Source organism: Microtus ochrogaster, chromosome 7, assembly GCF_000317375.1.
Source record: "Microtus ochrogaster isolate Prairie Vole_2 chromosome 7, MicOch1.0, whole genome shotgun sequence".
Taxonomy (NCBI): domain Eukaryota; kingdom Metazoa; phylum Chordata; class Mammalia; order Rodentia; family Cricetidae; genus Microtus; species Microtus ochrogaster.
The window spans coordinates 56,134,798-56,160,329 of record NC_022014.1 but is presented as its reverse complement, the minus strand read 5'-3'; the positions used below and the strand labels follow the sequence as shown (position 1 = coordinate 56,160,329).

At 46.3% G+C, this 25,532-nt stretch overlaps 1 protein-coding gene across 1 annotated transcript in view; it reads left to right on the top strand.

The window, feature by feature from the left end:
* Positions 1-2,126: 2,126 nt before the first annotated feature.
* The window catches only part of Dock2 (dedicator of cytokinesis 2), a 413,920-nt gene continuing 390,514 nt past the window's right edge, over positions 2,127-25,532 (top strand). Inside the window, exons 1-2 of the mRNA XM_005350387.3 lie at positions 2,127-2,170; positions 22,892-22,975. Coding sequence (XP_005350444.1) covers positions 2,128-2,170; positions 22,892-22,975 — 127 coding nt within the window. The 5' untranslated portion in view covers position 2,127. The remainder of the gene's footprint in view (positions 2,171-22,891; positions 22,976-25,532) is intronic.

The following is a 25,532-nucleotide window of genomic DNA, read 5'->3' as shown; positions in this document are numbered from 1 at the left end:
TGTGTGTATGTATGGTGTGTGTGTGTGTGTGTGTGTGTGTGTGTGTGTGGTATATGTGTATTTTGTGGTGGCTGTTTGGATAAGGATGGTTCCCATAGGCTTGTATATTAGAATGCTTGGTCCCCAGTTGGCGGAACTGTTTGGGAATAATAAGGCGGTGTAGCCTTGTTGGAGGAGGTATGTCAGTAGGGATGGGCTTTAAGATTTCAAAAGCTCATTCTAGTCTCAGTTAGCTCTCCTGCTTCATGCTTGTGGATCAGGTGTAAGTTGTGGTCAGATGTGGATCTCAGCTATTGCTCCAGTCCTATGTCTGCCTGGTTGTTTCCACACTCCCCACCACAAAGCAGTTAGTAATATATCAGTATTACACTCTATCTATCATCCATCCATCCATCTATCTATCTATCTATCTATCTATCTATCTATCTATCTATCTATCTATCTATCTATCTCTCCTAGCTTTGGTCTTCTGGCAAAGGCCCGATCCCACTGCTAACTGTGAATGATGCTCCTGTGGAACGTTGTCCTCCGTGTCTAATAGCCCTTCCTAGGCTCAGTGGAGCCATTGTGACCATTCCCAAGGGACCCTCAAGATTTGGCCTGTTGACAAGGGACTGTGGGGAGTCATTAGCCACTCTTTTTTGTATCTCCCTGGCAGCTGCATGCAATTTTGTCCCAGGTGTACATAGTCTCATAGTCTGAGAGTCAATAGAAGAGTAGGTAGTATGTGATAGTTTAACCTGTGCAGCTATAGGAAGTGATCATCCATGCTGGGGTGAGACATTTTAGTGGTGGGGCTGTTTGGGGGGTCACCCACGCTCCTATAAAGTAACCCCTCAGCCATGCTCTCATCAGCAAGCCCAACGAACTTTGGTTTGTCAATCTAGACTTGAGAGGAATCATTAAGACCTCCACCTAAGCTGTGCTCCCAGGAAACTGAAAAGTCAATACATTAAAATGAAAGGAAATTGGTATTTTTTTAAATATGAAAAGACATTTCAAGAGTTTTATTTATTAATCTTGTATTCAGTCTATAGAAAATAAGTTGAAATAACTTTACAATACTATAGGTATATTAGTGATACTGTTTTTTTTTTTTTTAGCTTCTATTACTCTTAGTTTAAAAGATTAGATTCAGTATCAAAATCAGTTTCTTGGAATATTAGATGAGTGTTACCATCTCTTCTGCTTAATCCCATTTAGCTATCACAAAAATACCAATTTCCATCAGGGCCTTACCTATCTGATGGAAATTGGTATTTTTGTGATAGCTATCTGTCAGAGGTGATATTGCCTAGTCTTTCCAAATGTCTTTGGAGTACGACAGAAAAGGGGTTATGGGAAATGATAATGAAGAAAGAAAATTCAAGCAGATTTAGATCACTGTTATCGGATTCCTGAGAGAGATTTTCCTTTTCAGATAGAGTCTATTCCAGGAGCAAAATTCAGATTTTGTCAGGGAATGTCTGTCTGAGCCACCCTCCCTATGTCTTTCCCGGTTTGCTCTTGCTGGTGACGGGGGTGCTCTTGACCTCCTGGCACCGTGAGCCCGTGATGTGCTGCTTAAGTACTGTCAGAGGGCAATCTCCTGAGCTTTCGTCAGATTCTCCCCTGAATCCATGGTGCAGAAAGGATGCTAACTAAAGTGACTTCTCCATCTCTAGTGTGTCACCCGCTGTGACACGGTCTTCTCCAGTCCTCACAAAAAGCATGAGGGGTACCCACTCATGGCCCGTCCTCCAGATGAAAAGCCGAATCACGGAGAAATGAAGATCAGCCCACCGAGCGCATGCTTAGTCATCAATGGGGTTGAGCAGTCAGGAGAACCCCGCTCTTGTTGTCTGGGTTGGCTTTAAGCACCTGTCAGGTTTGTAGTCACTTACCTGGGGAAGAGACAAATTGAGGGTGGGCTCCAAGTTTTGTGGTCAGCCTTCTAGTCCTTAGCAAATTTGTGTGTCCCCGCTGGAGAAGAAGGGGGAGGAGGCAGTGAGAACCCAGAGGAGGGGAAGGCGGACCTTGAGAGAGAGTTTAAAAAGAGGAAGGAAGTGGGGCCCTGTAAGGAGCCTAGCCACCCCCAGCCAGCTTCTTCACTAGAGAACAGAAGGTTCTCAAGGCTCCGGTCTTGCCATGGCCCCTTGGCGCAAAACTGACAAGGAGCGGCACGGTGTGGGTAGGTGTGGGCACCGGGTCTGCAGTGCAGAGGAGGGCAGGTGGCTGGAGGGCCTCTCTCAGGTCGATGTGATGGCTCGTGCAGCATGGGTGAGGGCAGGGCATGCCGTGCAATCTTAGGTCTGGGACTCAGAGCTTTTCTCCGGCTGCTGCAGCCATTAGACTGAAGGAGAAAACGGGGACGCGGAGAAAGTAGTATCCTTGCCCTCCCACCCCCCCAAGCACTCCGGCATCCTCCAAATGAGATGTCGTCATTATTTTGATATTCAGCCCCGTGTGCCAGGCTTTGCATTGTATAGAGCATGCTCCGTCTCTCTCCACCTGCCTATCTTGAAGCCACCACGGCTTCCTCCACCATCTCCAAAGCCACACCATCTGCTGGTTTGCTCTGCCCGTTTCTCTGAACCAGGTGACCCTGATCGGTTCCAATATCCCAGGCATCCGTTTTGGAGAGGAACTGAAGCCCGTGGGTCCTCCGCTAGCCCCTAGCCCCGGGGAGCCTTTGAGAGAATGGTTCCTGTCAGATTATCTGAGATTCGCTGAGAAAAGAACCTCATCAGCCATCTAAACTCCCAGAGGCCTCTGCTTCAAATTGGGCGCGGAAGTGGTGGCTGGGGGAAGGGAGGTGTCAGGTACTGGGACTCTAAGTGGCATCGGTGATGCAATCCTTGCAAACTCTAAGTGAGAATTTGAAAGTTATTTGGGGGATTTCCACACTGCTAGATTGCAGACACCACCCAAGAGAGGCCCGAGGCAACTCAGAAGTGGGAATGAGAGATGCAGGTGTGTGTGTGTGTGTGTGTGTGTGTGTGTGTGTGTGTGTGTGTGTGTGTGTGTGTGTGTTTTCCTGAGCTACTTTGTGGGTGCTCAGATCTATCCATCCAGCACTTTGACACTTTGAAGCACTTTAAGATGAAAGGTTTCTACCAGAGAACAGACAAATCATATCCGCAAGGGGTCTCAGGTTCTCCATCTCTAATGGGAAGTTTGAACTAGACTCAATAAGGTCCACTTTAAAACTCTAAAGCTTCTCCAACTCTACCCTTCTCAGCAGGAGGTACCCTGCTAGCAATCTAAACGAGAACAGAGGAGGGGCAATAAAATGTGCAGGAGGTGTAGGTGGAGGGACCCTTGTGCCCCAGGGGATGAAAGCTGGCCTGGAGTAGTAGATCCAGAAAGGAAGGGCTCTTAGCATCTGCTGTGTGAAAAGGCAACGGTTCAGTGCAAGGCAAATGGAAGCCGCATCTAAATTAGATTCCTGTTTTCTCACTCTACGTCCAGGTAGAAACACTTTCCTATTTCATAGCATCCCATTGTGAAGGACACTAGAGACAAGGGCATGCAGGCTTGGAGGGAGACAAAAAGCTAGAAATACATGAGGAGTTAGGACAGCTCCGCCACCCCTGGTTCTTTTCTACTTGGTACATTGTTCAGAGTGGGTGTTGCTAGCTCTCCTTCCTGTGGCCTCATTGAAAGGGGTGCTGATTTTCCTGCTGCAGCCCCTCCATTACCAGAACCAGGAGCTTTCTTAGCCACCTTGAGGTCTAGTGGGCATAGGCGATCACCAGGCAATCTCTGGTTCCCACTGCAGCCTTGACACAGGCCTGCAGTTTGGGTTGTGATGTCAGATCTGAGTTCAAATCTGCACTTGTTTCTTCATCTATAATGAGGTGAAGATGATCATGATGATGATGATGGTGGTGCATGCAGATTTGATAGGATTGTTTTGGAGACTACCTGGAGTGATAATTGTAAAGCGCTTGCTAATACTTCTGGCCAAGGTCAGGGGACTTATCTTAAAATGAGCAGCTGCAGAATCAAGAGAGGCAAAGAATGATGGTCCCTTCACTGACTTCAGAACAGTTGCTCCTAGTAAGATGGTAATGGTTTAAGTGTGCAAGGCCCATTCTCATCTTTGACTTTGGAACATCTGCGTGAGAGAGTGTATTATTAGTTCCACTTTATAGGTGAAGACCCCGAGTTCATGTAACTTGGTGATAATGAGGCTGACTGTTAAATTCCACTGCCTCCAGACCTTCTTAGGCTTTAAGTACTATAGGCGTAAGAATGAGTTAGGGCCTCACACTTAGGGGCTTCATTTTAATTTATTTGGCTCTTCACAGTGCCTGCTGCAGATATAGCTCTTTTCCAAGATAAAATAGACCAGGACTTTAGCTTTTAAGTTTTAAGGAGACACAGTTAAGTCCATAACAGATCATGTGTGATCTCTGTCATGGCAGCCAGAGACTCTAAGTGAGTATCTGAAGTAGGCCCCTTAGGCAAATTTGTATGGCATTTCACTTATGCTCCTAGGGAGGGGAAGAAAATCTCCTTTCTCCCCCTTTCTTGGCTAGTGCCCTGTAAATTACATAAAGGACAGATTAAGAAGAAAAAAAATGAGCAGCAGGTGATTAGCATCCACATCATACTAATGCAGGGAGCGCCCAGGAAAGAGCAGCTCAGGGTTGCTTTGAACTTGCCATAATGTGGCAGCTCAACAAGGGGAAAGTAGAGTCTCAGAGAAGGGCCGAGATAAAAGGAATGAGTGTGGGCTTCCAATGGATAGGGGCTCACTCTGTGAAGCCCATCTTGGAGCTAACCTTCTATGGTTGCCATAGCCACAAAAGGCCACTGTGGGCGAGCATTTATGTCTGACGTGTTTTAAGAACTGCCTGGTTCTTATCAGATAAAGGATGGTCCTCCAAAGCTTCTCTTTGCAGCTCTCGAGTCTCACTTTCTTCCGGCTTAAAATAATCAAACTAAAGTGGCCTAGTTGGGGGTGGCATCTTTTGATTCCGTAAAGGTGAGATGTTTGTTCTTACCGCTTGTCTCCAGATTGGGGTTTTGAACCCCCTGAGGGGCGAGGAGTGATCTTCCCTGAGCTTCCTTTGCAGATGCTGGCGATGGCTGGCATTTGGGGTATTCCTTGGCTTGCCAGTCCATCGCCTCCATCTTCACCTGGTATTCCCCTTTGTCAGTATATCCCCATCTCTTCCTTTTAAAGGAGAACACTGAGTCCTGTTAGGTTCGGGGAAGCCCTAATGACCTATTTTAACTTGATTATTTCTGGAAAGACCATTTAGTGACATGAATTCACATTCTAGGGTACTGGGAACTAGGACACTAAGGTCACTCTGTTTTAAAGGGCAGGGACAAGATTCAAATCATATCAGGCTATGTGGAGCAGAGAAGGGATTCTATCTCATATCCCAGTGGGAAAGATATGGAAGGGTTCTTGTTTACTTCCTAGTTCAGGGGTGTGGAGACCCTTGTAGTCCAGAATTGATGTGGCATTCCTCTCTGTATGCTTTGAATGCCATTGGTTAATAAAGAAGCTGCTCTGGGCTTGTGATAGGGTAGAGCAGAGCAAGGCGGGGGAGGGGGGAACTAAACTGAATGCTGGGAGAAAGAAGGTGGAGTGAGAGAGAAGCCATGGAGCCACCAGAGGAGAAAGATGCTAGCTGTCAGCCAAAACCTTGCCAGTAGGCCAGGAGCCTCATGATAAACTATTAAATAATGGAAATGGGTTAATTCTAGATGTAAAAGCTAGCTAGCAATATGCTTAAGTGATTGGCCATAAGGTAATTTAAATAATATAGTTTCTATGGGGTTATTTCGGGAGTCTGGGTGGCCAGGAAACGAACAAGCAGCCTCATTTGACATAGAACCTTGGACAGGGCTGTTTTTTTTTCTTTTTCTTTTTTTGTCTGTACCATGGGTTGTTATAATGAAGGACAATATTCATCCCAATAGGCCATTTTAGATATGTGTGGCGTGCGAGCAAGTGATATATTTTAAGGCTCAAGAAAATCACCTAGAAATTCAGGAAGTATGAGCAGTCAGGCCTCCCAAAGGTCATGAACTTGAGAAGCCCTAAAATCATATGCCTCCTCTCCCGACTTCCCAGCCTCTCTAAATACCTCATCTCTGTTCTCCAGGTTATCCTTGTCACCTGCTCTGATTCCATCACTCTCTCTTAATTCTGATATTCTCTAACACCCCTGCCTGCAATCTGTATGACTTTGTGTTTCATGCAGCCACTGAAGCTTCTGTGTCCCCAGAGGGAAGATCCAGAACGGTGGCCTGTTTCATCTTTTCAAAACAACAACCTGTAAAGCAGGCCATGGTTTTGAGAGGGAGCAAGGGTGTTGGTTTGTGGGGGGATTGGAGAGGAAAGGGAAAACAATGTAATTATAGTTTTTAAAAAATAATATTTTAAAAAAACAAAAACAAATCTTATACTATCACAAGAAAAGGTTGTTATCTTGAATGTCATACTTAGGAACTCAAAGAATTTATTTCGAAGTCTACATTACAGAAACAAAACCCCTTTTATAAAATAAACTGAAACAGCAAAATAATGTAATTGCTTCTTAATAAATATTTAGATTTCGAGTTTTAAATAGACCACCCAAGTCACTGTCAACCCAAGGACAGACTCCACTCCCCTCGGGGTGCTGTCCCTGCCTGGTTCAATTTGTTATGACTCTAGTTAAGTCATATGACTAGATGCTACTATTCTAGTTACTATGTTACATATGGACTAGTTACATATGTTACTCTTCTAGCTAGAGGTACGTGGAGGGGAGAATGCTGTCCGCATAGGAGGCAAGCATGTAACCTGCTTCACTAACAGCTAGAACAAACTCGCCTTCAGAGGACCCAGTACCGCTCTAGTTGTCAAGGCAACAGGAAACTCTTATTTACCCACTTGCTCACTCACTCGTTCCTTCTTCACTTATTTCCTGTATATTTGTTTGATATTTCCCAGGTCCCAGGCACCATGTTAGTCACCGAGGCTATTAGAATTATCCCTAAATGGTCCCTGCCCTTTAGGAACTTACAGTCTGATAACAAAGACAAAGGAAGTTTGTGGGTCAATCAGCAAGCATACAGTTAGAAATTGTGTTGTGCCCTGTTGAGATAAATGAATACCTGTCCATAGATGGTTATATTGTGGAGAAGAGTTTTAACATGTGTCATCTGAGCAGATCTCCGAACACTGGGAACAGAATTCTAAGAGATGCCTGGGGACATCTTGGGAAAAGAGGTTAACCCTTATCTTGGAACTGGTCTCCAAATATTCATCTGATGTAAGAGAAACACACAGATTGAAAATGCAGTTCTTTTCCAATGCTTTGGTGGCTGGCCTCCTCCTTCGCAAAATTCCAGCCATTCGAGGTCATTTAGACACACCCTTTGGGTTGGCTGATTTGGTCCATGTAAGGAGATTGCCCTACTACTTGGATATACAGGAGCCTCACGAGTCAATATCCAGCTTGGCTCCAACCACCGAGTCTAGGTCTGAAGGAGCATTGGTGAAGGGTGCATTTTCCAAACTCAGCTTTCTTTTGAGTCCAACATCCTCATGGTTTTGCTGTATTTTGAGACAGGAAGTATAGTGCCGCAATGTCCTACTCATTTCTGGATGTCTGGGTTTGCTGCTGCTTTTAAAGCTTACAGTCCTTTAATCATCAGTCACACGTAGGCACCGTGGTCTGCATTTTGCAGCACATACTGAGCAAATGGGGGATGACGTTGTTTTTGTTGTTGCCACCCAACTCCAGCAGAATCTGTGCAGAGACGCCCCAAATGTTCCCTCTAATAGGGACTTGCTCTCGTCCCCCTTCTTGTCATCGGTGTGAACTGAGCAGCAGTCAGGCTGAGTCAGTGAGCTGCTGAAGACACATTGTATTTTGTTCTCAGAGAACATCCTTTGTCTCCCTGCCCCAGCAAGGATGCTGCAGGCTCCCGCACTGGCTTCAGTGACAGAAACGAGGCCTGGAGGAGTGGGACGCGACTGTCACAAGGATGGATAGTGTTGTAGGTTTCTCTCCAGCAACTTATCAGAGAATTCAGAGTTCTGATAACACATGGTCCTTAGGCCAAGGACTACTATGGCAGAAAGAGATGGGGTTCTTGTTGCATTACAGCATGGCAGAGGGTGACACGTGGTGGGGCAGACCCTGAGACACCCTGACAGGCAGAATCAGTTACTGCAGGGTGACAACACCAGTTCCAGCTAAGTGTTGAGGTTTTTCCTGGTGTCTGTTACTTTTCTGTTGCTCGTTGAAGAGACACTGTGACCAAGGTGACTTATAAAATTAACGAATTCAATTTGGGGCTCATGGTTCCAGAGGGTTAGACTTCGTGAATGTGGCAGCAGGCATGCTGTCGTGGCACTGGAGCAGGAGCTAAGAGCTTACACAGAGAGAAAGCTTTCTGAGATTGGTGTGTGCTTTTGAAATCTCAAAGTCCACCCCCAGTGATATGTCCCTTCCAACAGGGCCTTACTTCCTAAACCTTCCCAAATAGTTCTACCAGCTGGGTACCAAGCATTCAAACATATGAACCCCTGGGGTCCGTTTTCATTCAAACCAGCACACCCAGCAAGTGAGATTTGTGTGTGTGTGTGTGTGTGTGTGTGTGTGTGTGTGTGTGCTGACTTCGCTGGCTGCAGCGGTAAGGGAACTTCCTAAGGGAAGAATATTCTGGTTGGAAAGCAAATGCAATGCAAATAATGTCTCAAGGAGGAAGTCGCTTTGATGTGTAGGAGGCCAGGGTGACCGGATGAGAGGTGGAAGTGTAAGGACGGATTCTGTGGGAGGTGGTCGTAGGGAGTGATGACTTGTGGGTATCACGGGGATTTTATAGCTGATGGACAGGTGGGGTGAGGTATTTTGGGGGTTGGAGCAGAAGAGAAAAATGCCACATCTTACACTTGGGCTGACCGTTTCATGGAATGTGACAAGAAGGGAGTTAAGTGTCATAGCAGAGAGGTTGCTGAAACAGCTGCAGCAGGGACCTAGTTATGAGGTGGCAGTGGCTATAGGTGTGTTGACATGGGCCTCACCGCTGTACATATGTAGTGTAGGTGGAGCAAGGGGGTTTTCCTCATGGGTTAGACACGGGTACGAGAGACAAAGAGAAGTCCAGGATGGTCCTAAGGTTTCCAGCATAGATAACTGGAAGTGCCAGAACAGCGCGTGGGGTTTCTCTACTCCTTCTGGATCTACGTTGTCACCAGCCTCCTTATAGATAGTGACTTGCCTCACGCGTTCACAGACTGGTGGGTATAGAAGGGCATGTGTGACTGTGTCCGAACCTCACCGGTACCCAGGAGGAGGAGGATGTGTTTTACCTTCACAGGTGAGGAAAATGAGGTGGAGAAAGGTTGCCAGCTCATTTTAGATTCTTTTGAAATCACACCTCAGCCTTTCACCTGCGCTGTTGTCCACTTTCTAGCGCCATCACAGAGCACCACAGAATGGGTAATTATTTAAGAATAGATGTTGATTTAGCTTGTGTATTTGGAGGCTGGGAAGTTTGATAACTTACATGGTCAGCTTCTCAGTATCTCCTGAGGGTTCTTGCTGCTATTAACATGGTGGAGGGTGAGCATCTGGACTAACTCAATTCTTCCTTCTTTTGTGTAACTCAGGCCATCTTGGGCTTTACCCTTACCATGTCATCTAATCCTAAAACAAGAATTTGGGGTTTACAGTGCCAACCCATGGGCATTTGGGGGCCACATTGTCTATGAATTAGGGAAATATACATTGCCTTTCCAGTAGATCCACTCAGAGGGCAGCCGCTCCTTTGGGGATTCATTCTGAGTCCATCCAGCCCAAGAGTAATAGGAAAATGGGAGGGCAAGAATCTAATTGTTTAACAGTGGGTTTCCTTGAGAACCCAGCAGAAGCTGCTGGTCCCTCTTTCCAGAGAGCATTATAATTTCCAGAGTCTGTTATAATTCATCCACTCCCATTACTGGGAGCTAGTTAAGGTTCCCGAGAAAGCATAGTCAGTACCCACTCTATAAAGTGCCCCAGTGGATACAGTCAAGGCTCTATTCAGATCAGTTCAGTTCTATGAGTCCCTGTTGGGAATGAATAGTGGATATAGCATTCCCTGCCTTTGGGGATGACAGTTCAGTAGCAGATCTCTGCACGAGGCAGCAAATAGTATCCCAGTCACTTTCAATCTCCCATTTCTCAGGTTGGGGCAGGTGGACCCCTTGCTTTGCATTACCGTGACTCCTGTTACGGCGCCCATCACATCCCGTTGCAGTCTTTCATTGAGTTGTTTGGGACCTTTCATAGACTATGAGCTCCAACAAGGCAAGACTGACCCTCTCTCTGGTGTAGCTGTGTAAGACGCGTCTTTAGGTGTCGATTGGATGGATGTGTGGGAGGATGAGTAGATGGATGGGTACATAGATGGACAGATAAGTGGATGGATGGATAAATGAATGCATAGATGAGGTTGGGACCAGGGAGGTAGAATTCGAAGTTTTCCCATTTCTGGGTCTCATAATGTTCAGGTGGATGGTTACCCATCTTCCCTCCATCTTCTCACCCCATCCCTTTCCTTGCAAGAGGCTATGTCCTTCTAGAGCACTGCAGCTCTTGAACTCCTTCTTGATGCTGAGCCCTTGCGATTGGCCACTGGACCATGCCCGCTTGTTTACACCCTGGAGTTCCATCAAGATGGCCCTGCAGTGTCGCTACACATCATGCTGTCTTCCCCACCTCCCTGTCCTTCACACCCCTCCTCCCACTCTTCTTCTGCCCTTTGCCCATGCTCTGTTCCTCCCCATAGCTCTAGTCTCACTTCCCTCATGGAGCCCACAGCTGCTGTGCCTGGAAGCTTGGCACTACAGGGGTCAGGCAGCTCCTTGTTTCTGGCCTGTGTAATCTCTATTAGATTTCAGAGGGTCTGGGAGAACCAGAGCTATTTACTTCTCTGACCTGCAGGATTTCCCAACTTGCCGGAGACTTTGGATGTCTGCAGAGAGAGCCGATGTGGTTGATTTTGTTACAATCCCTCTTTCTAATACTATAGTTATACGTGAGAGTAAGATCAGGTGTGTGCGTTTGTGTCCACGCCTGTGCCATGGAAAGTCCACATCATATGCCAAGCAGGATTTACCCTTCCTTGCTCCAGTTGATACTGTGAGTCACACAGCCATCGCTTCCATTATACAGCAGTGGATCAGTCTGTTTTCTGTTGCTGTAATAAAATACCCAAGGCAGAATACTTACAAACAAGGGAGGTTTGTTTAGGTCACAGTTTTAATAGCTGAAAACCTGAGACTGCTCATGGGCTTTGTCTATGCAGGAGCAGATGAAGACTTCAGGGCCACCTGAGCCTCAGTGGTCAGAGTGGAAACAAGCAGCGAGAAGCCAGGGGCTGGGAAGGGACCGGGTGGTTCTTTTCTTTTTAAATTTTATTTAACTTTATTTGATGTACATTGGTGTGAAGGTTTCAGATCCCCTGGAACTGTAGTTACAGATGGCTGTGAGCCACCATGTGGGTGCTGGTAATTGAACCCGGATCCTCAGGAAGAGCAGACAATACTCTTAACCACTGAGCCAACTCGCCATCCCCACGGGTGGTTTTTTAATAACAACTTTCTCTGGGGATCAAATAAGTCCCACTTATTTTCAGTGCCTCAATGACCTAACCTTCTTCCACCAGGCTCTGCCTCTTGAAGATTCTACTATTTCCTAGTGTTGTGTCACTGAGGCCCCACCTCCTGGGTGTGAGCATCTTGGTACACACTTAGTCTATGTGTAAACCATAGAGGATGGTTAAGCAGTGTCTCTGGACTCTACCTATTAGAAAGTACATTTATCCTTCTACATGGTCCTGAATTAGGGCAAAGATAAATACCATCGGAGGGAAAAACAGCCCCCAGCGGACCCAACCTGATTTCTATTGGCTGGGTGGGATCACCAAAGACTACACAATGATGTGCAGCCCCAAGGGCTGTTGTCACTATCCAGGGAGGGCCCTGGAACTCCTGGAGTAAGGTGACAGGCCCATCTTTGTAAGAGGTGGGGTATGCAGTGGTGGAGACCAAATCTCTGAGGCCAGCCTGCTTGCAGAGAAAGCCTGGGTTGGCTCCATCTTCACTGAGTCACATTGTGCTTAATCTTGCACTGCCTCAGTTTCCTGGTCTGTAAATTAGAGATAACAATTATGCCCACCAACAGTAGCATAGTAAAGATTTAGTGAAAGTGAGCTGCCCTGGTGTTTCTTTGAGGTCTCCTGGCTGGTGAAGGAACTTCTCCCCTCCCCCTTCTCATTCTGATGATCTGTCTTGTCCCTCCACCACCTCTCCTTTCTCTTCCCTCCTGCCTCTTCCTCCTCTTCTTCCTCTCTTCCCCATCTGTCACCCAGGCTGGGGACCATCTCAAGTCATTTGCTGCCTTGCTTCTGGGGTTGGAGCTCTGCTGCTCCCTGCAGCTGCCTTCTCTGGTGCCACATCAGGGCGTAGCTCTGGTGTTGTGCCTGCCCACAGCTTCCAGGACAGGGCTCAGGTGTGGCACTGAATGCATTGCACTGGACCCTTGAGATATGCTCATCAGTTCTGTTCCATCAGAGAAGCCCAGATCCGCCTCTAGAAGTGAGCTCCAGCCTATTGCATTCTCTCTCTTTCCCTTACTGGGGTTGTTCCTCTTGTCTAAACTCTATTAACACTTGGTGTTGGCTACAGATTTTGCTTTCAACCATGTCAGCAAATGTTAGGGCCCCAAATGAGGTACAGACCAAGCCTGAGGGGTCACAGGGCACTTGATAGCAGCAATGCTGGGTTAACATCTTCTGAAACAATCTCAAGACCTTCAAGGGAAGACTTCTCTGTCCTTTATCTTCATCCACATCCCGTCCTTCAACAGGGATTCATGCAGAGCCCAGTAAATATTAATGCACAACTACTGTGTCGTTCTTGGCTTGGGAATTCAGCATCCCTGAGCTGGGGGAAGACAGGATATGGACAAATCTCGTGTGTATGAAATGAGACATGATACCAAGAATGGGCTGGTCAGAGAAGGAAGGACTTTGGATTCTTCTGAGTTCAAACCTACCTGTCATGGCAGCAGCTCTCAAGTTATGGGGCGTGATCCCCTTGGGGGGGTCACATATCAGATATCCTGCATATCAGATGTTTACATTTATGATTTATAACAGAGGCAAAATTACAAGAAGCATCAATGAAATAATTTTACAGTCACCACAACATGAGGAGGTGTGTTCAAGGGTAGCAGCGTTAGGAAGGTTGCAAAGCAGTTTTCTACAGCTTTGTAGTGGTGACTGCAGACAAGTCCTGTGCTTCCCTACTCTCCCTTCTCCCTTCCATCATCTCTTCTCCCCTCCCATTGGGCTGAAGCCTTACACACCACCCGCTAAGCTGGTGCTCTGCCATTGAATCACAACCCAGTCTGCTTCTTGAGCCTCTTAGTTTCTTGTGTCAGATGGATGACAATACTTTGGGGATGATCAAGCAAACTGATGAAAAGGAAAAGCGTTTGCTTGTCTTCTCTCTCACTGCAGCCTCTGCTCTCAGAACAGCAGTTAGCATCCAGGAGACGCTCCTGCGATTGTCCCTTAAGGAAATCTCAGGGTCTGTGCCTGGCCTATAACAAGTACTCAGTAAATGTCAATCAACCACTTTCTTGGGAAACTATGGGCTGTGGTTAGAATTTAGACATCTGGGTTGTCTGTCTGTCTAGCTCTCTTTCTGGTAGGCACCCTGCTTCCTGTGCCTCAGTTTCCTCACCTATAAACAAGGGGAAATATACTGCTTTCCTAAGATACATTACATAGAGACGGGACACTTGTTGTACTGTGAGTCATAGGGCTATCAGAATGGCATTCAATTTTACCTCATTTCTCTTAGATTTATTTTTAAATTGTGTACATGAGTGTTTCGTCTGCATGTCTGTTCACCATCTGCATTTCTGGTGGGAGGAGGCCAGAAGAGGGTATCAGATCCTGTGGAATTGGAGATGCAGATGAGTGTGAGCCACTGTGAGGGTGCTGAGAATTCAACCTAGGACCTTGGGAACAGCAATCAATGCTCTTCACCACTGAGCCATCTCTTCTGCACCCATATTTGAATTCTTTATGCGCAGAATGTTATTATATCTTCAGGAAGAACTGGTACGGAACCAGCGGGTTCTGTTCCCTAGGCTGACAGGTATCCCATCAAAGCCTCACTTTCACGGTTCTGAGGATTTAGCAGTCTGTAGTTTCCATGTGAGTCCCCGTTAGAGTTGGTGGCCTCAGGTGACCCCAGTCCTTGGGAACACCCCTTTGACCCTTGGCTGTGAGAACAACATCTGCATGGGCTCCCACTGACTTTTTGTTGCTGGGGTTCCTGGGTGCAACACTTGATGTAGGAGAAACTCAAGTCTTCTGTGCGGAGTCAGACACCCATGATGGGGGACAGGACCATCTGTGATAAGGACGCTAGACTGGGACCTGTAAGTTGGCTGGGGACCAAGGCTATGGGTAAATTCCCCCAGTTGTCTAGATCAGTGGCCATATCAGTGACTCTTCTTCTGAAGTGTCCTTTGCCAGTCTCATGTTTGTATGTTCGTTCATTGTGTGAGAATGTGATTATATGTGGGGGCCAGAGGACATCATACGGGAGTTACTTTGACTGTGTGAGTCTTGAGGACAGAGCTCAGATTGTCGAGATTGGCGTTAGGGGTCTTTGCCCACCAAGCCACCCCACCAGCTCCCGTTCTAGATGATTTTCTGCCTCTTCCATTGCACACTTAACACAGTAACTGTGCCTCTTTGAGTAGGGACAAGTAGACAGACCTTCCCTCAGCCTGGTCAGAAACAACAAAGATAAGCAATCACACTCAGCAAAGGGTGGTGTTCTGCCCTGGGGTTTCCTGTTAGTCATTTAGAAAATCGAACAGAAGTGGGTACTGGTAAGCAGAGTCACTTCCTTTGTCTGTTTTCCCCTACCAGACAAAGCTTTGAGAATAGAGGTCCTCAGGCTAAGGGAGAATGGGCTTACGTGTGGCATCATTACTTTCATATTTACAGCCAGCAAGTCCTTGGGGCAGATAAGTATGTCTCGTTAGAGACCCAGTTTGAAAATGTCGCCGAGTCGTCTGAAGCGGAGAGCTTTGAACTCTCTGGGCTGAAGTGAGCAGAGAGTGTGAGGGAAAGGACTCTGGATGAAGGCTAGCAAAGCTCAGTATGCTCCGCCCTCCAAGTGTCTGTACACCGCCGACCTGATTTGCTGCCTAGGCAAACCCCCATCTCGGTGGTTTCCTTCAGTGGAAACCGCAGTGGCAGTCAATCCTGCAGCCCTGTCAGCTCCAAGGCTTGCCTCTGGGTTGGAGGAGCAGAGAGTTGGTGCAGAACCTGTTTAGCAAGGACACTAGCACCCTGGCGTGTGTCCAAGTGCCAGCAGTCAGTGCTAGGAGAGGACTGTAAGCCGGGCCACAAGGGGAGGGTACGGAGTAACGCAACAGCTTGGTTATGCAGAAGAGAAGCCTCTGGGTCCCGGGGCTCTCTCCAGACTAGCTTTTAGACAAAGGACTAACTTCATTTAATGATGTTGATCCTCTGTGCCACTGACGGCCAACTGCTAGAAAGTGGAGTTAAAGGTGACGTGAAGCTTGGGAGGAGTGAGCGGTGCTCTGAATAGCTGGCTTTTGGGAGATCTTGTAACACTGCTTGGAAGAAACGTGACACACGTTGATGGAGCTCTTAACTGTGGTTGGGTGTGCAGTGCGGCCTTTTGTGGCTAACAGTGGGTGGGCCTTTCAGGAATCGTTTGACAGAAAATAAAATCAGCATCATTGAGAACGAGGGTGAACACAAGGGATCTTGGCTAACCAGGACTGCAAAGGAGAAAACAGGTGCTAGAAAGTACCTATTTTAGGTTGCAGGTGGTGTGCGGTTACATCATTTGCTCATCCGGAGTGGTGATTGGCTGTCTTGGAAGGAAAGGGCCTGGGCGGTGTCTAGATCTCTCGGTTATTTAGAGGAATCAGGAAGTCTCTGGCTAGTAAGAGCTAGAGAATCCCAGCTGGCTTGCTCAGGTAGCCTGGGTCCAAGAATCAGCTGCAGCTGGCCTCAGACTAGAGCGGACATCTGGATTAGTGTCCTTCGGGGGAGGAGGGAACCGGAACTGCTGAGGTTCAGAAAGATGGAGTCTTCTGTTCAGACAGGCTGTCTGGGTTACAGAAGGACAAAGCGTGAGGCAGATGTACACTCAAGCAGGCAGACCCCAGTCAGGTTTGGTGCCAGTTTCGCTGCTCTCTTGACCTTGTGCAGTACACACACTGAGAAGGCATGCTGTGGCCAGAGCCAGAAAAGGACAGAACTGACCACTCGAGCTGGGGTCTGGGACCCCGCCTCATCCTTTCTAAGCTTCTTCACCTCTTGGGCCTCTTCATCGCCATCTCTGAGAATACTCCCATAGAGAGGTTAGGTGGTAGGGCACACCTTGCCCTGGTCGCCATTCAGTATCCTAGTGATCTTGTCATAGAGATACCGTTAGTGTACTCCTTGTAAGAAAATGAGACCCAGGGAGGTCACAAATGGCAGAGCTGGCATCTTTCTGAGTCACTCGGTTCTCTTTCCTGTGATTGGGAGGGGGTGCATATGTTATAGAGATGGGAGGGTGAAGAAGGAGAGAAGAGAGAAAGGAGTTAAGTTGGGAGCGGGTGTCTGGGATGCAGAATAATCCGAACAAAGCGGAACGTGCGTAGGGTCAGGCAAGGCGCAATGTGCTCCCAACTCCGGCACTGTGAGACTATGTGTAATAGATGTAATTATCACATCTCTGCTCTTCATTCGAAGTATGGACATGATTCTTTCCCTACTTGGAAGCAGTGCCATGAGGATTCAAAGAGTAAATGTGTAGGAGAAGAGAGAGGAGCTTCGAACAGTGTCTGGGACAAGGGAAATGTCTGTCGAACACCCGTTCTTGTCAGGGGCAATTTGAGTGCACACTACCTTCCAGGTAAGCGAGGCCTGGTTTTGTACAGTCTCTCTCTAGGATCCCTAAACCTGTGTAAAGTGTAATTTATTTGCTTGGTTCTCCACATGCCTTTCCGGGTAGTCAGAGCTGGCACAATGATGCCAGGTAGCTAGAGCTGACACAATGATGCCTACTTTAGGACAGAGAGAGGAAGTCTGGCCTGCAGCTGGGAGGTGCCTGTGGAAGCCAGGCTGCCTGATTCCCCTGCTAGGTTACTGATGACCGGGCGTCACTGAAGGCATGTTCCACACATGGCCCCCACTTCTCTAGTCCCTGGCTCCTCGAGGCTCAACATTCTTCTCTGCCCTCCTGCTCACCAGTACACACTTGTCCCTCCCAGCCGTACCTCAGCACACTCGGGTGCTTGGCAAGCAGTTGTTTCTTGGTAATTTTGACCGAACACACAGATCCTCAGCTTGCCTCTTTGAATCTTTCTAATTTGCCCAGTTGTGTGGTGCCGACCGCAGCTGTATCTCCAGCCTAGCTGTAGAAGATTTTCATTTCTCCAAAATGAGTCTACTATCCACTGAGCAGTCACCCCTCGTTCTGCTCCAGTGACCACTTAGCTGCTCGCCAGCTCTGTTTTTCTGTTTCTGATCTTCCATATAAATGGAATGGAGTAATGTGTGGCTTTGGGGGTCTGGCTTCTTTTACTTGGCATGATACTCTTCTAGAACCATCTGTACTGTAGCATGTACTTGAGTTTATACTTTTATCTGGTCGAATATTATTCCATTGTGTGCATAGACCGCATTTTGTTTATATGGCTACTGAGAGATATCTGGGTTGTTTTGATCTTTTAGCTTAATCTAAGAGCATCCAATGAAAATTCATGTGAAGGTTTTTGGTTTGAACTCTTGTTGACAATTTTTGGGTGTGAGCTGGAAATGGAATTGCTGGGTCTCATATTAATTCTCCTTGCCTCCGAAGATCAGACACACTGTCCCCTAATTGCTACACGTGCCTTGTTCCCATGCTAAGTTTCAGAGATTTCAATTTTTCTGCATCCCTTTCAAACACTAAAAAAACAATCATGGTTACACCTATGGGTGTGAGGTGACATCCTGTGGTTCTGATTCGCAGTTCCCTAATGGCTTCAATGCTGAAGATCTTTTTATGTCCTCTTTGGTATTTGTGGGTCGCTAGTGAAATAGGTTTTTAATTCCTTTGTTCATTTGTCCATTTGTCCTTTGAAAATTGGTCTGTGTTGTCTTTTTGTTGCTACAATGTAAGAGTTCTTTATAAAGGTCAGGACAGTCTAGACTTTTTACTAAGATCTGATTCGCTGCTGTGAGTCTCTCTAATGGCCACTGCCCATTGCAAAAAGCAGCTTCTGTGAAGCCTGTGAGCAGCACTATTTTATGATATTTTAGAGATATCTAAACATACTTTGATGGTGTGTCTACTTAGTAACAGTGGTAGGTTCCCTCTAGGGTCTGTAACCTCCCCACCAATGAGTTCCTTTGTTTGTTTGTTATGAGATCTGATTTGCAATTTGGTTAGAGCATTTCTCCCCTCCCTTTCTTAAAACCCTCCCGAACACTCCTCCCCACTCTCCTTCAAATCTATGGCCTCTCTTTTCATTGTTATTGCATGTATATATATATGTTTATATATGTGTATATATTCCCATATATAGCCCATTGAGTTCATATTGTGCTATTTGTATATTCTTAGGGTTGACCAATTGGTGTGCTCTTCCCAGAGGAGGGCCATCTCTCCTACTCCTGACTTTCCTCAGTTGTATGTAATTTTTTTTCGGGGGGGATTGGGTTGAGGCCTTGTAGACTTTTCCTTTTCCACTTTGGCATGTTTGTCATAAAATATTGATAAGTTCTGCAAATGCCTTTTCTTCATTAATTAACATGATCATCTAAGTTTTTCTTTATGCTATTGATACAAATGTTTTCCTTTTATTGTTTTGGATATTGAACTATTCTTGCATTTCCAGGAAAATTCCTACTTGTCCATGGTATCTTTTTAATATGTTGCTAGATTCCATTTGCTAATCTCTTATGGATACATGCGTCTATATCTACAAGGGATACTTGTTTCTACTTGCAAATTCCTCCTACAATGCTTTGTGAAGTATTTCCTCCTTCCTTTTGTGGAAGAGTCTGACAATAGGTATTAGTTATTCCTAAATATTTTATAGACTTTATATTAAAGTGATCTGACATTGTGTTTTCTTCATTAGAATGTGTGTGCATGTGTGAATGTGTGTGCACACATGTATGTGTGTGTATTCTATGTACATGTTCATGTGGGTTTTTACACACATGTGTTTGTGTGTGTATGATGGCCAAAGGTCAATGCCAGAAGTCTTCTTCAGTTGCTCGTTATCTTACCTTTTTGGAGACAGGTTCTCTCTGAACCTGGAGCTCACTGACTGAGCTAGTGGCTGGCCAATGAACTCATTGATCTGTCTGTCTCTGCTTCCCCCAGGGCTGGGCTTGCAGATGCATGCTTCCGCTCTTGCGCTTTTGTGTGGATGCTAGACACCCAAACTCAGGTCCTCCTCCTTGCTCTTTGGCACTTTACCAATGCTGCTATCTCCATGGGCCTTTGGGGAGGTTTCTGATGACTGAATTTTGATTTTTCATGAGTCAGTGCTGGTAGTTTGTCTAGGGATATGCCCATTTCATCTGGGTTATCTCATCTTTTGGTGTAAGTGTGTTGAAAGCTTTCTCTTGTAAAGCTTCATTGTTGACTGAGCTTGCTGTAAGGGGCAGTGGGCGCTAGAGAACCATTGGCTTATAATTCCTTTCCTTTCTGAAATGTTGCCAAAATGTCCATCCTCACTTTCGCTCTGACTTTGGTAGCCTAAGGCCTCTGTTTCTTTTTAGTCTACCTACTTGTTTGTCACTTCAAAAGGAGCACATTCTGCTTTTGTTGCCTTCTTACTGCATCCTATTCTCTAGCCGACTTCTCATTGCCTAATTTGTATTATTTTCTTTTACCTTTGGGTTTAGTTTGTTTTTCCTTTTGTTAGTTGTTAAGTAGAAATAAAGATAATTAATTTGAAGTCAATGTTGTGCTTCAAGGCAGACATTTACAGCTACAAAATTTTCTAATCATGCTTTTTGCAGTATTCATGGGTTTTGGTAGGTTGTGTTTTTCTTTTAATTTGTCTGAAAAGATTTCCTGTTAGCCTGTGCTTTTTGCACTTGTTTGTGATTTTCCAGTTTTGATTCTGATAGGGATTTCTAGCTTTATTTCTCTGTGGGTGCTTTCTGACCACTATTTCTTCAATTTGTTTTATTCTGCCTGCTTTTCTCTCTCCTCTCCCTCTGGAGCTCCCATTAAGGGAATGCCAGTCATTTGGCCGTAACACATAGATCTCTGATGGGTTCGCTTTTGTTTACCATTTTCTCTTGGTGCATCTGGGTCTGGTTTGATCTTAGCTGCCTTGTCTTCAAGATCACCTATTTTCTCTCTGACCCTGTTGACTCTGCTATTGAAGTTCTTTGATGATTTTTTCATATTTGTTATTATTGTCTCTGTCCAGAGTTTCTGTTTGATTCCTTTGTATATATATTTTTTTGAGATAAGTTCTCACTATGAAACCACACTGGCCTCCTTCAAACCTGTAATCCTCCTGCTTCACCCTCTAGTGCTGAGACTGTAGCTGCAAGCCACCATACCCAGCTCCATTTTTCTAGTTTCTATGCCACCAGTGATAGTCTTTAATTCAGAGTCATTGTTCTTGTTTCCTCTGCTTTGTGTCATATTGTTTTTCAGTTCTTTAAATATATATGAGAGTTGATTTAACCCTTCACCTCCCAAGCCCAGTATTTGTTCTTTTACTTTCCCAATTTTCTTTTAATTTATTCTTCCCCATTAACTGGCTATACTGTCTTCCTTCTTAACATACCTCATAATTTTGAATTGAAAACTATATATTATTATGAAATTTGAATGTTAATTATGATGTAATGGCTGTGAAAGACACTCTTTCCTTGCCCAGAGCCTGCTGTCATTGCTTGAGCTGGGTGGCAGTGTTTAGATGGTTTAGTCGCTTTGGAAATATTTTTATGAAGACCGTGCAATGTGCTGTGTACAGACTGGAGACTATAGATGCCTGGAGTCAAAAGAAAGGGGGGGGGGAAGCTGGCATGCCTTCAGCATTTACTCAGGCCGCTGCTCTCTGCCCAACCTGACTTCCTGCCCGCATGGCTGTTGAGACTCAGGTTTCCTCACATTTCCCTATGCCTGTGCACAACGTTCATGTTCAGCCTGTCTTTCCAAGCCATTATTCTTGGAAGAATTTCAACCCTAATCCTAAATACCCAGAGTTGGGGGAGGACATCTTTGTTGTTCTTCTTAATGTGTTTGCCCTGGCAGGCGAAGGGAATCAACTCGTCTTTAGTGTTTTAGAGATTGGTCACTGAAAGTTGCTTCTGTAAGTGAGTGTTTAGAGCCAGAGATGTAATAGTCGTACAGGGAGCACACCACACACATGCGCGCACACACACACACACATACACACGCACACGCACACACACATGCACACATGTGCATGCACACACACATCCATGCACACATGTGCATGCATGCTCGCGCACACACACACAGAGCTCAAAACTTTTTTGAGACAAGGTAGTTCATGCTCCAGAAACCTATATCAGTGACTCAGGAAGCCATTATCAAGACTGCCACTGCCATGGGGAAAGGAGTCCATGACAGTAATACCACATAGCCCGTCCTTCCCTGCAAAGGCACGGGTATCTCATGTTCCAAATGACAAGAGTCTCTGACAACTCCTGCTCCCAGAAACTAACAGTTTGGATGAGAATGCAGGTTCCCTTGTTGTCCACCCTGCCCCCGTACCTCCCACTACTTGCTGGGGACTGAACCCAGGACCTTGCACTTGCTAAGGGAACACTCTACTGCTGAGTTAAATCTCCAGTCCATGGGTGGGAATGGATTCCTGAATATTAAGCACTCCTCCATGAACCCGGCATCCATTAGGGAAGAGTGTGACTGTGGCCTTCAGAAGCTTGAAGGGTTTGTTCTGGTGAGCTCTAGGTTGCCTGAGCTTGGTAGGAATCAGGTCAGGCCTTTGTGTTGCGATGCAAGGCCTGACCTGACGGAACAACTTCAGAGAAGGGGCGTTATTTTGGCTCATCGTTTCAAATGAATTTCTGGCCACCATGGGTGGAAGGCAACCAGAAGGGCCCAGTCTGTGGGGGTTGGGAGCTTCTGGCAATGACTTGTCATATCTGAATGCATCAGGAAGCAAAGGCTGGAATTAGGGAAAGTTATAATCAAAGGCTTACCCCGAGTCACCCGTTTCCACCAGCCAATCCAATACCCTAAAGGCTCACAGCCTTAAACAGCATCCCAGTCTGGTCACAGAGCTTTCAAACAGCAAGCCCACCCCATCCTACATACTGGACAAAGACGATCAGGTGACAACACAGTAGTGGAGAGCACTGCATGTTGGGATTCCGTTGCTGACATGGAGTAGATGGGCAACAGGAGACGGCCAAACTTCGTCTTAGGGCAAGAGAAGAGTATGGAAGCTGGATTAGAGCTTCCTGGCATTTCTTGTCTTGGTGACTGGGACCAGAATGTCTTCATTTCTGTTTCTGGGCTCACAGCTCCTGTCTCACAATGGGTCCCCGTGAGGAGAAAAGAAGGAGCATACAACCTCATGCCTGGCGCACAGTAGGAGGCCAGAGGTGTAGAGGGTATAAGCAGCCTCCTGGTCACCAAGGCTGCAGTGCAGGACCAGAATGGGAAGAGGTTTTTAAGTGGGTCTGGATTGATGACTGAAGCAGGCAGTTGGCCTTTGCCTTGACTTTCTGTAGCCCACGTGGGTTTCGTAAGTGTGAGACGGACTCAAGGCCAAAGCAACAAGGTGGAGCCAGGAGTCAAGATACCTAGAGGTCTCACCGACTGTCTCTGTGTTCCATTTAACAGCCATCTACAACTTCCAAGGCAGTGGAGCCCAGCATCTCACTCTACAGATCGGCGATGTGGTGCGGATACAGGAGACCTGTGGGGGTGAGTCATTCTTGCCTCCGTGGCCCTCAGATGTTGGCACCTTCACTGTAGGAACCCAGGCACTTGCAGTACTCTCTCTAAGCATGCACTCGCATGGCATGTTTAAGCACCTCTTGCTCATTTAGTACAGTCAGCCTTTTGGGCCCATGGGTTCTGCATCCACGGGTTGAACCAACAAGCGACAGACCATATTGCATCTGCAATATGTATATTCAGTTCCTGTCATTACATAAACAGTGCAACGCTATGATTATTTATATGACATTGCCACACACTAGATATTAGAAATGGCCTAGAGGTGATTTAAAGTATGTGAGGACCTTCATATGGTCTGCATAGATATGGTACCATTTTATAGAAAGGGGCCTAAGTGTCTGTGGGCTTTGGTGCGGCAATCCTGGAGCCAATCTCGCCGGTATTTTGAGAAATGACTGCAATTAGAGTTTACTGAACAAAAGAAGTGCTTTATTATTTCAGGGATGTGCATTTCATAACAAAGGCCTAACCGGCTGCCTTGATGTTTGCTATGCTAGGCATTTGCCACAGTCAGGGGACTATGGGACTCTGGGCCTGTGGATCTTCCTAGCTGTAGTTCTTTATTAATATGTACACTATTGTAAAGAAAAATAAGCATCATCAAGATGCAGGAGGGTGCTGTAAGTTATCCTCCTGACTCTGGGAGAGAGGCTGCGCCGTACAGTAGTGTTATATAAATGCAGCTCCCAGTGGAGCAGGGGCCCAAGCTGGGGTGTGTGTGCTGGGTAAAGTGGCAGCTCTTTGCTCCTGGAAAGCCACGTGGCGGTGAAACTATGTGTATATTGAGTTCGGTTCACCCGTAATGGTGGGGACGGTAGCGAGAGGGGGTGCATCTTAATATTTGCTCCAAGACTAGTGGCCTTGGATTCATGAGACAGGCAACTGAAAACTATCATCCAGGTTACTGATACACTTGATATTAGGAGTCGGATTAGTGTATAATTACTTAATGAGTTTGTTGATGTGTCACTGGTGACCAACAGACTCTCCCATCCCCCACACCCAAGCTGTACTTCCAGAGTTCTCCCTTGCTGGGCCAGCTTATGGCTCCTCCTACATAAAGGACACAGAGTATGAGGAGTATATGATTCCTGGGGCTGGCAGAACGAAGGAGGAAGCAGAGACTGTCCTGAGAACACAGCTGTGCCCTCTCCCAGCGACTCCATCAGATGAGGCCCTGGAAAAGAGCACAGGGTGGTAGGGTCAGGTGTGCTGCAGGGCAGACCTCTGTTGGGACACAGCAGCCTAGAGCCATCTTGTCATTCCCGCAGACCAGATGCTACCTTCCATCCTGGAGAACCCAGAATCCCACTTAGGTCTTCCATCAGCCCGTTAGACAGGTAGAGTCCTCTGTGGTGCTGGATGAGCTGCCTGAGGCCTCCCAGGCAGTGGAGCCTCAGCTCTCTCTGCAGATGTGTGCAGATGTGTTTGCACACCGACATGACCTTCATACAAACACCTATAACCTCCCAACAAAGACACACACGTACAAATACACAGGTACCCATAAACATAGCACACTTATAAGCACACACAGGATCACATATAAACAGGTATACGTAAAAACAGACACGGACCAAGAAAACAAGCAAATGGAAAACCTTTCTTTGAGGAGGGTAATTTAGTGTTTCTTATTTCAACGCAACTTTTAAAGGGATCGCTACAGAGAAGTGAGAGCTGCTTGTGTGTACTGCACGATTTGGCAGTATTCTTTGTTGGGTTATAACTAATAGGGTACCATGTACTGTGCAGTGCCCAGGATTGGGAATATTCTAGCTTTGGTTTTTTGGACACAGAAGATGAACATGGTTCAGGAAGTAGGTGGGGGAATGGTGAGGAGTGGGTGGGTGAGGGGATACCTTCCTGTAGACTCAGGCCTGTTATTCTGAATTCACCACTCCTTCCCACAATACAGCCCTTTCTACAGGACAGCCCTGTGGTTCCCATGTCTAATTCTACCCGTGGCAGAGAAACTTTCTTATCTGTAATCTTCTCCTCAGTTTTAATTACTTATTATAAGATATCTATTTGAACCAAAGACATATTTTTTAAATATCCTCAGAGGTTAACAGTGATTAACTTTGGAAGACTGGAATATGAGCGATAACTGTTTCTCATTTTGTGCTTTATGGTTGTTTTCAAAGCGTTGGGATCAGAATAGGGCTTCCTGCCTCTACAGCAAACAGATTTTGGCTCAGGGGCTTCGCGTTCCTCACCTGAAGAGTTGTGGTCACACCGCTCCTGAGATTGTTGTCTGAATCAAAAAGGGCAGACAAGAGAGGTGATGTAGCACTGGGCTTGGCTTAAGGTCAACATTTTGTGTTCCTTCCCTTCATCTGGTGGAGCTGCAAGAGGACCAGGGTGGGTACCTATCTATGTAACATGGGCTCTGATCTATTGGTAGCTGAATCTTCAGGTTCCTAAAATGGATGAGGTTACCCCCATTTTTTGCACACGATGTTGCTTTAAATGGATCTGTCTGCTTTGAGTTTGTGTGAGGGTCTGGTCTCTGAAGTCTTAC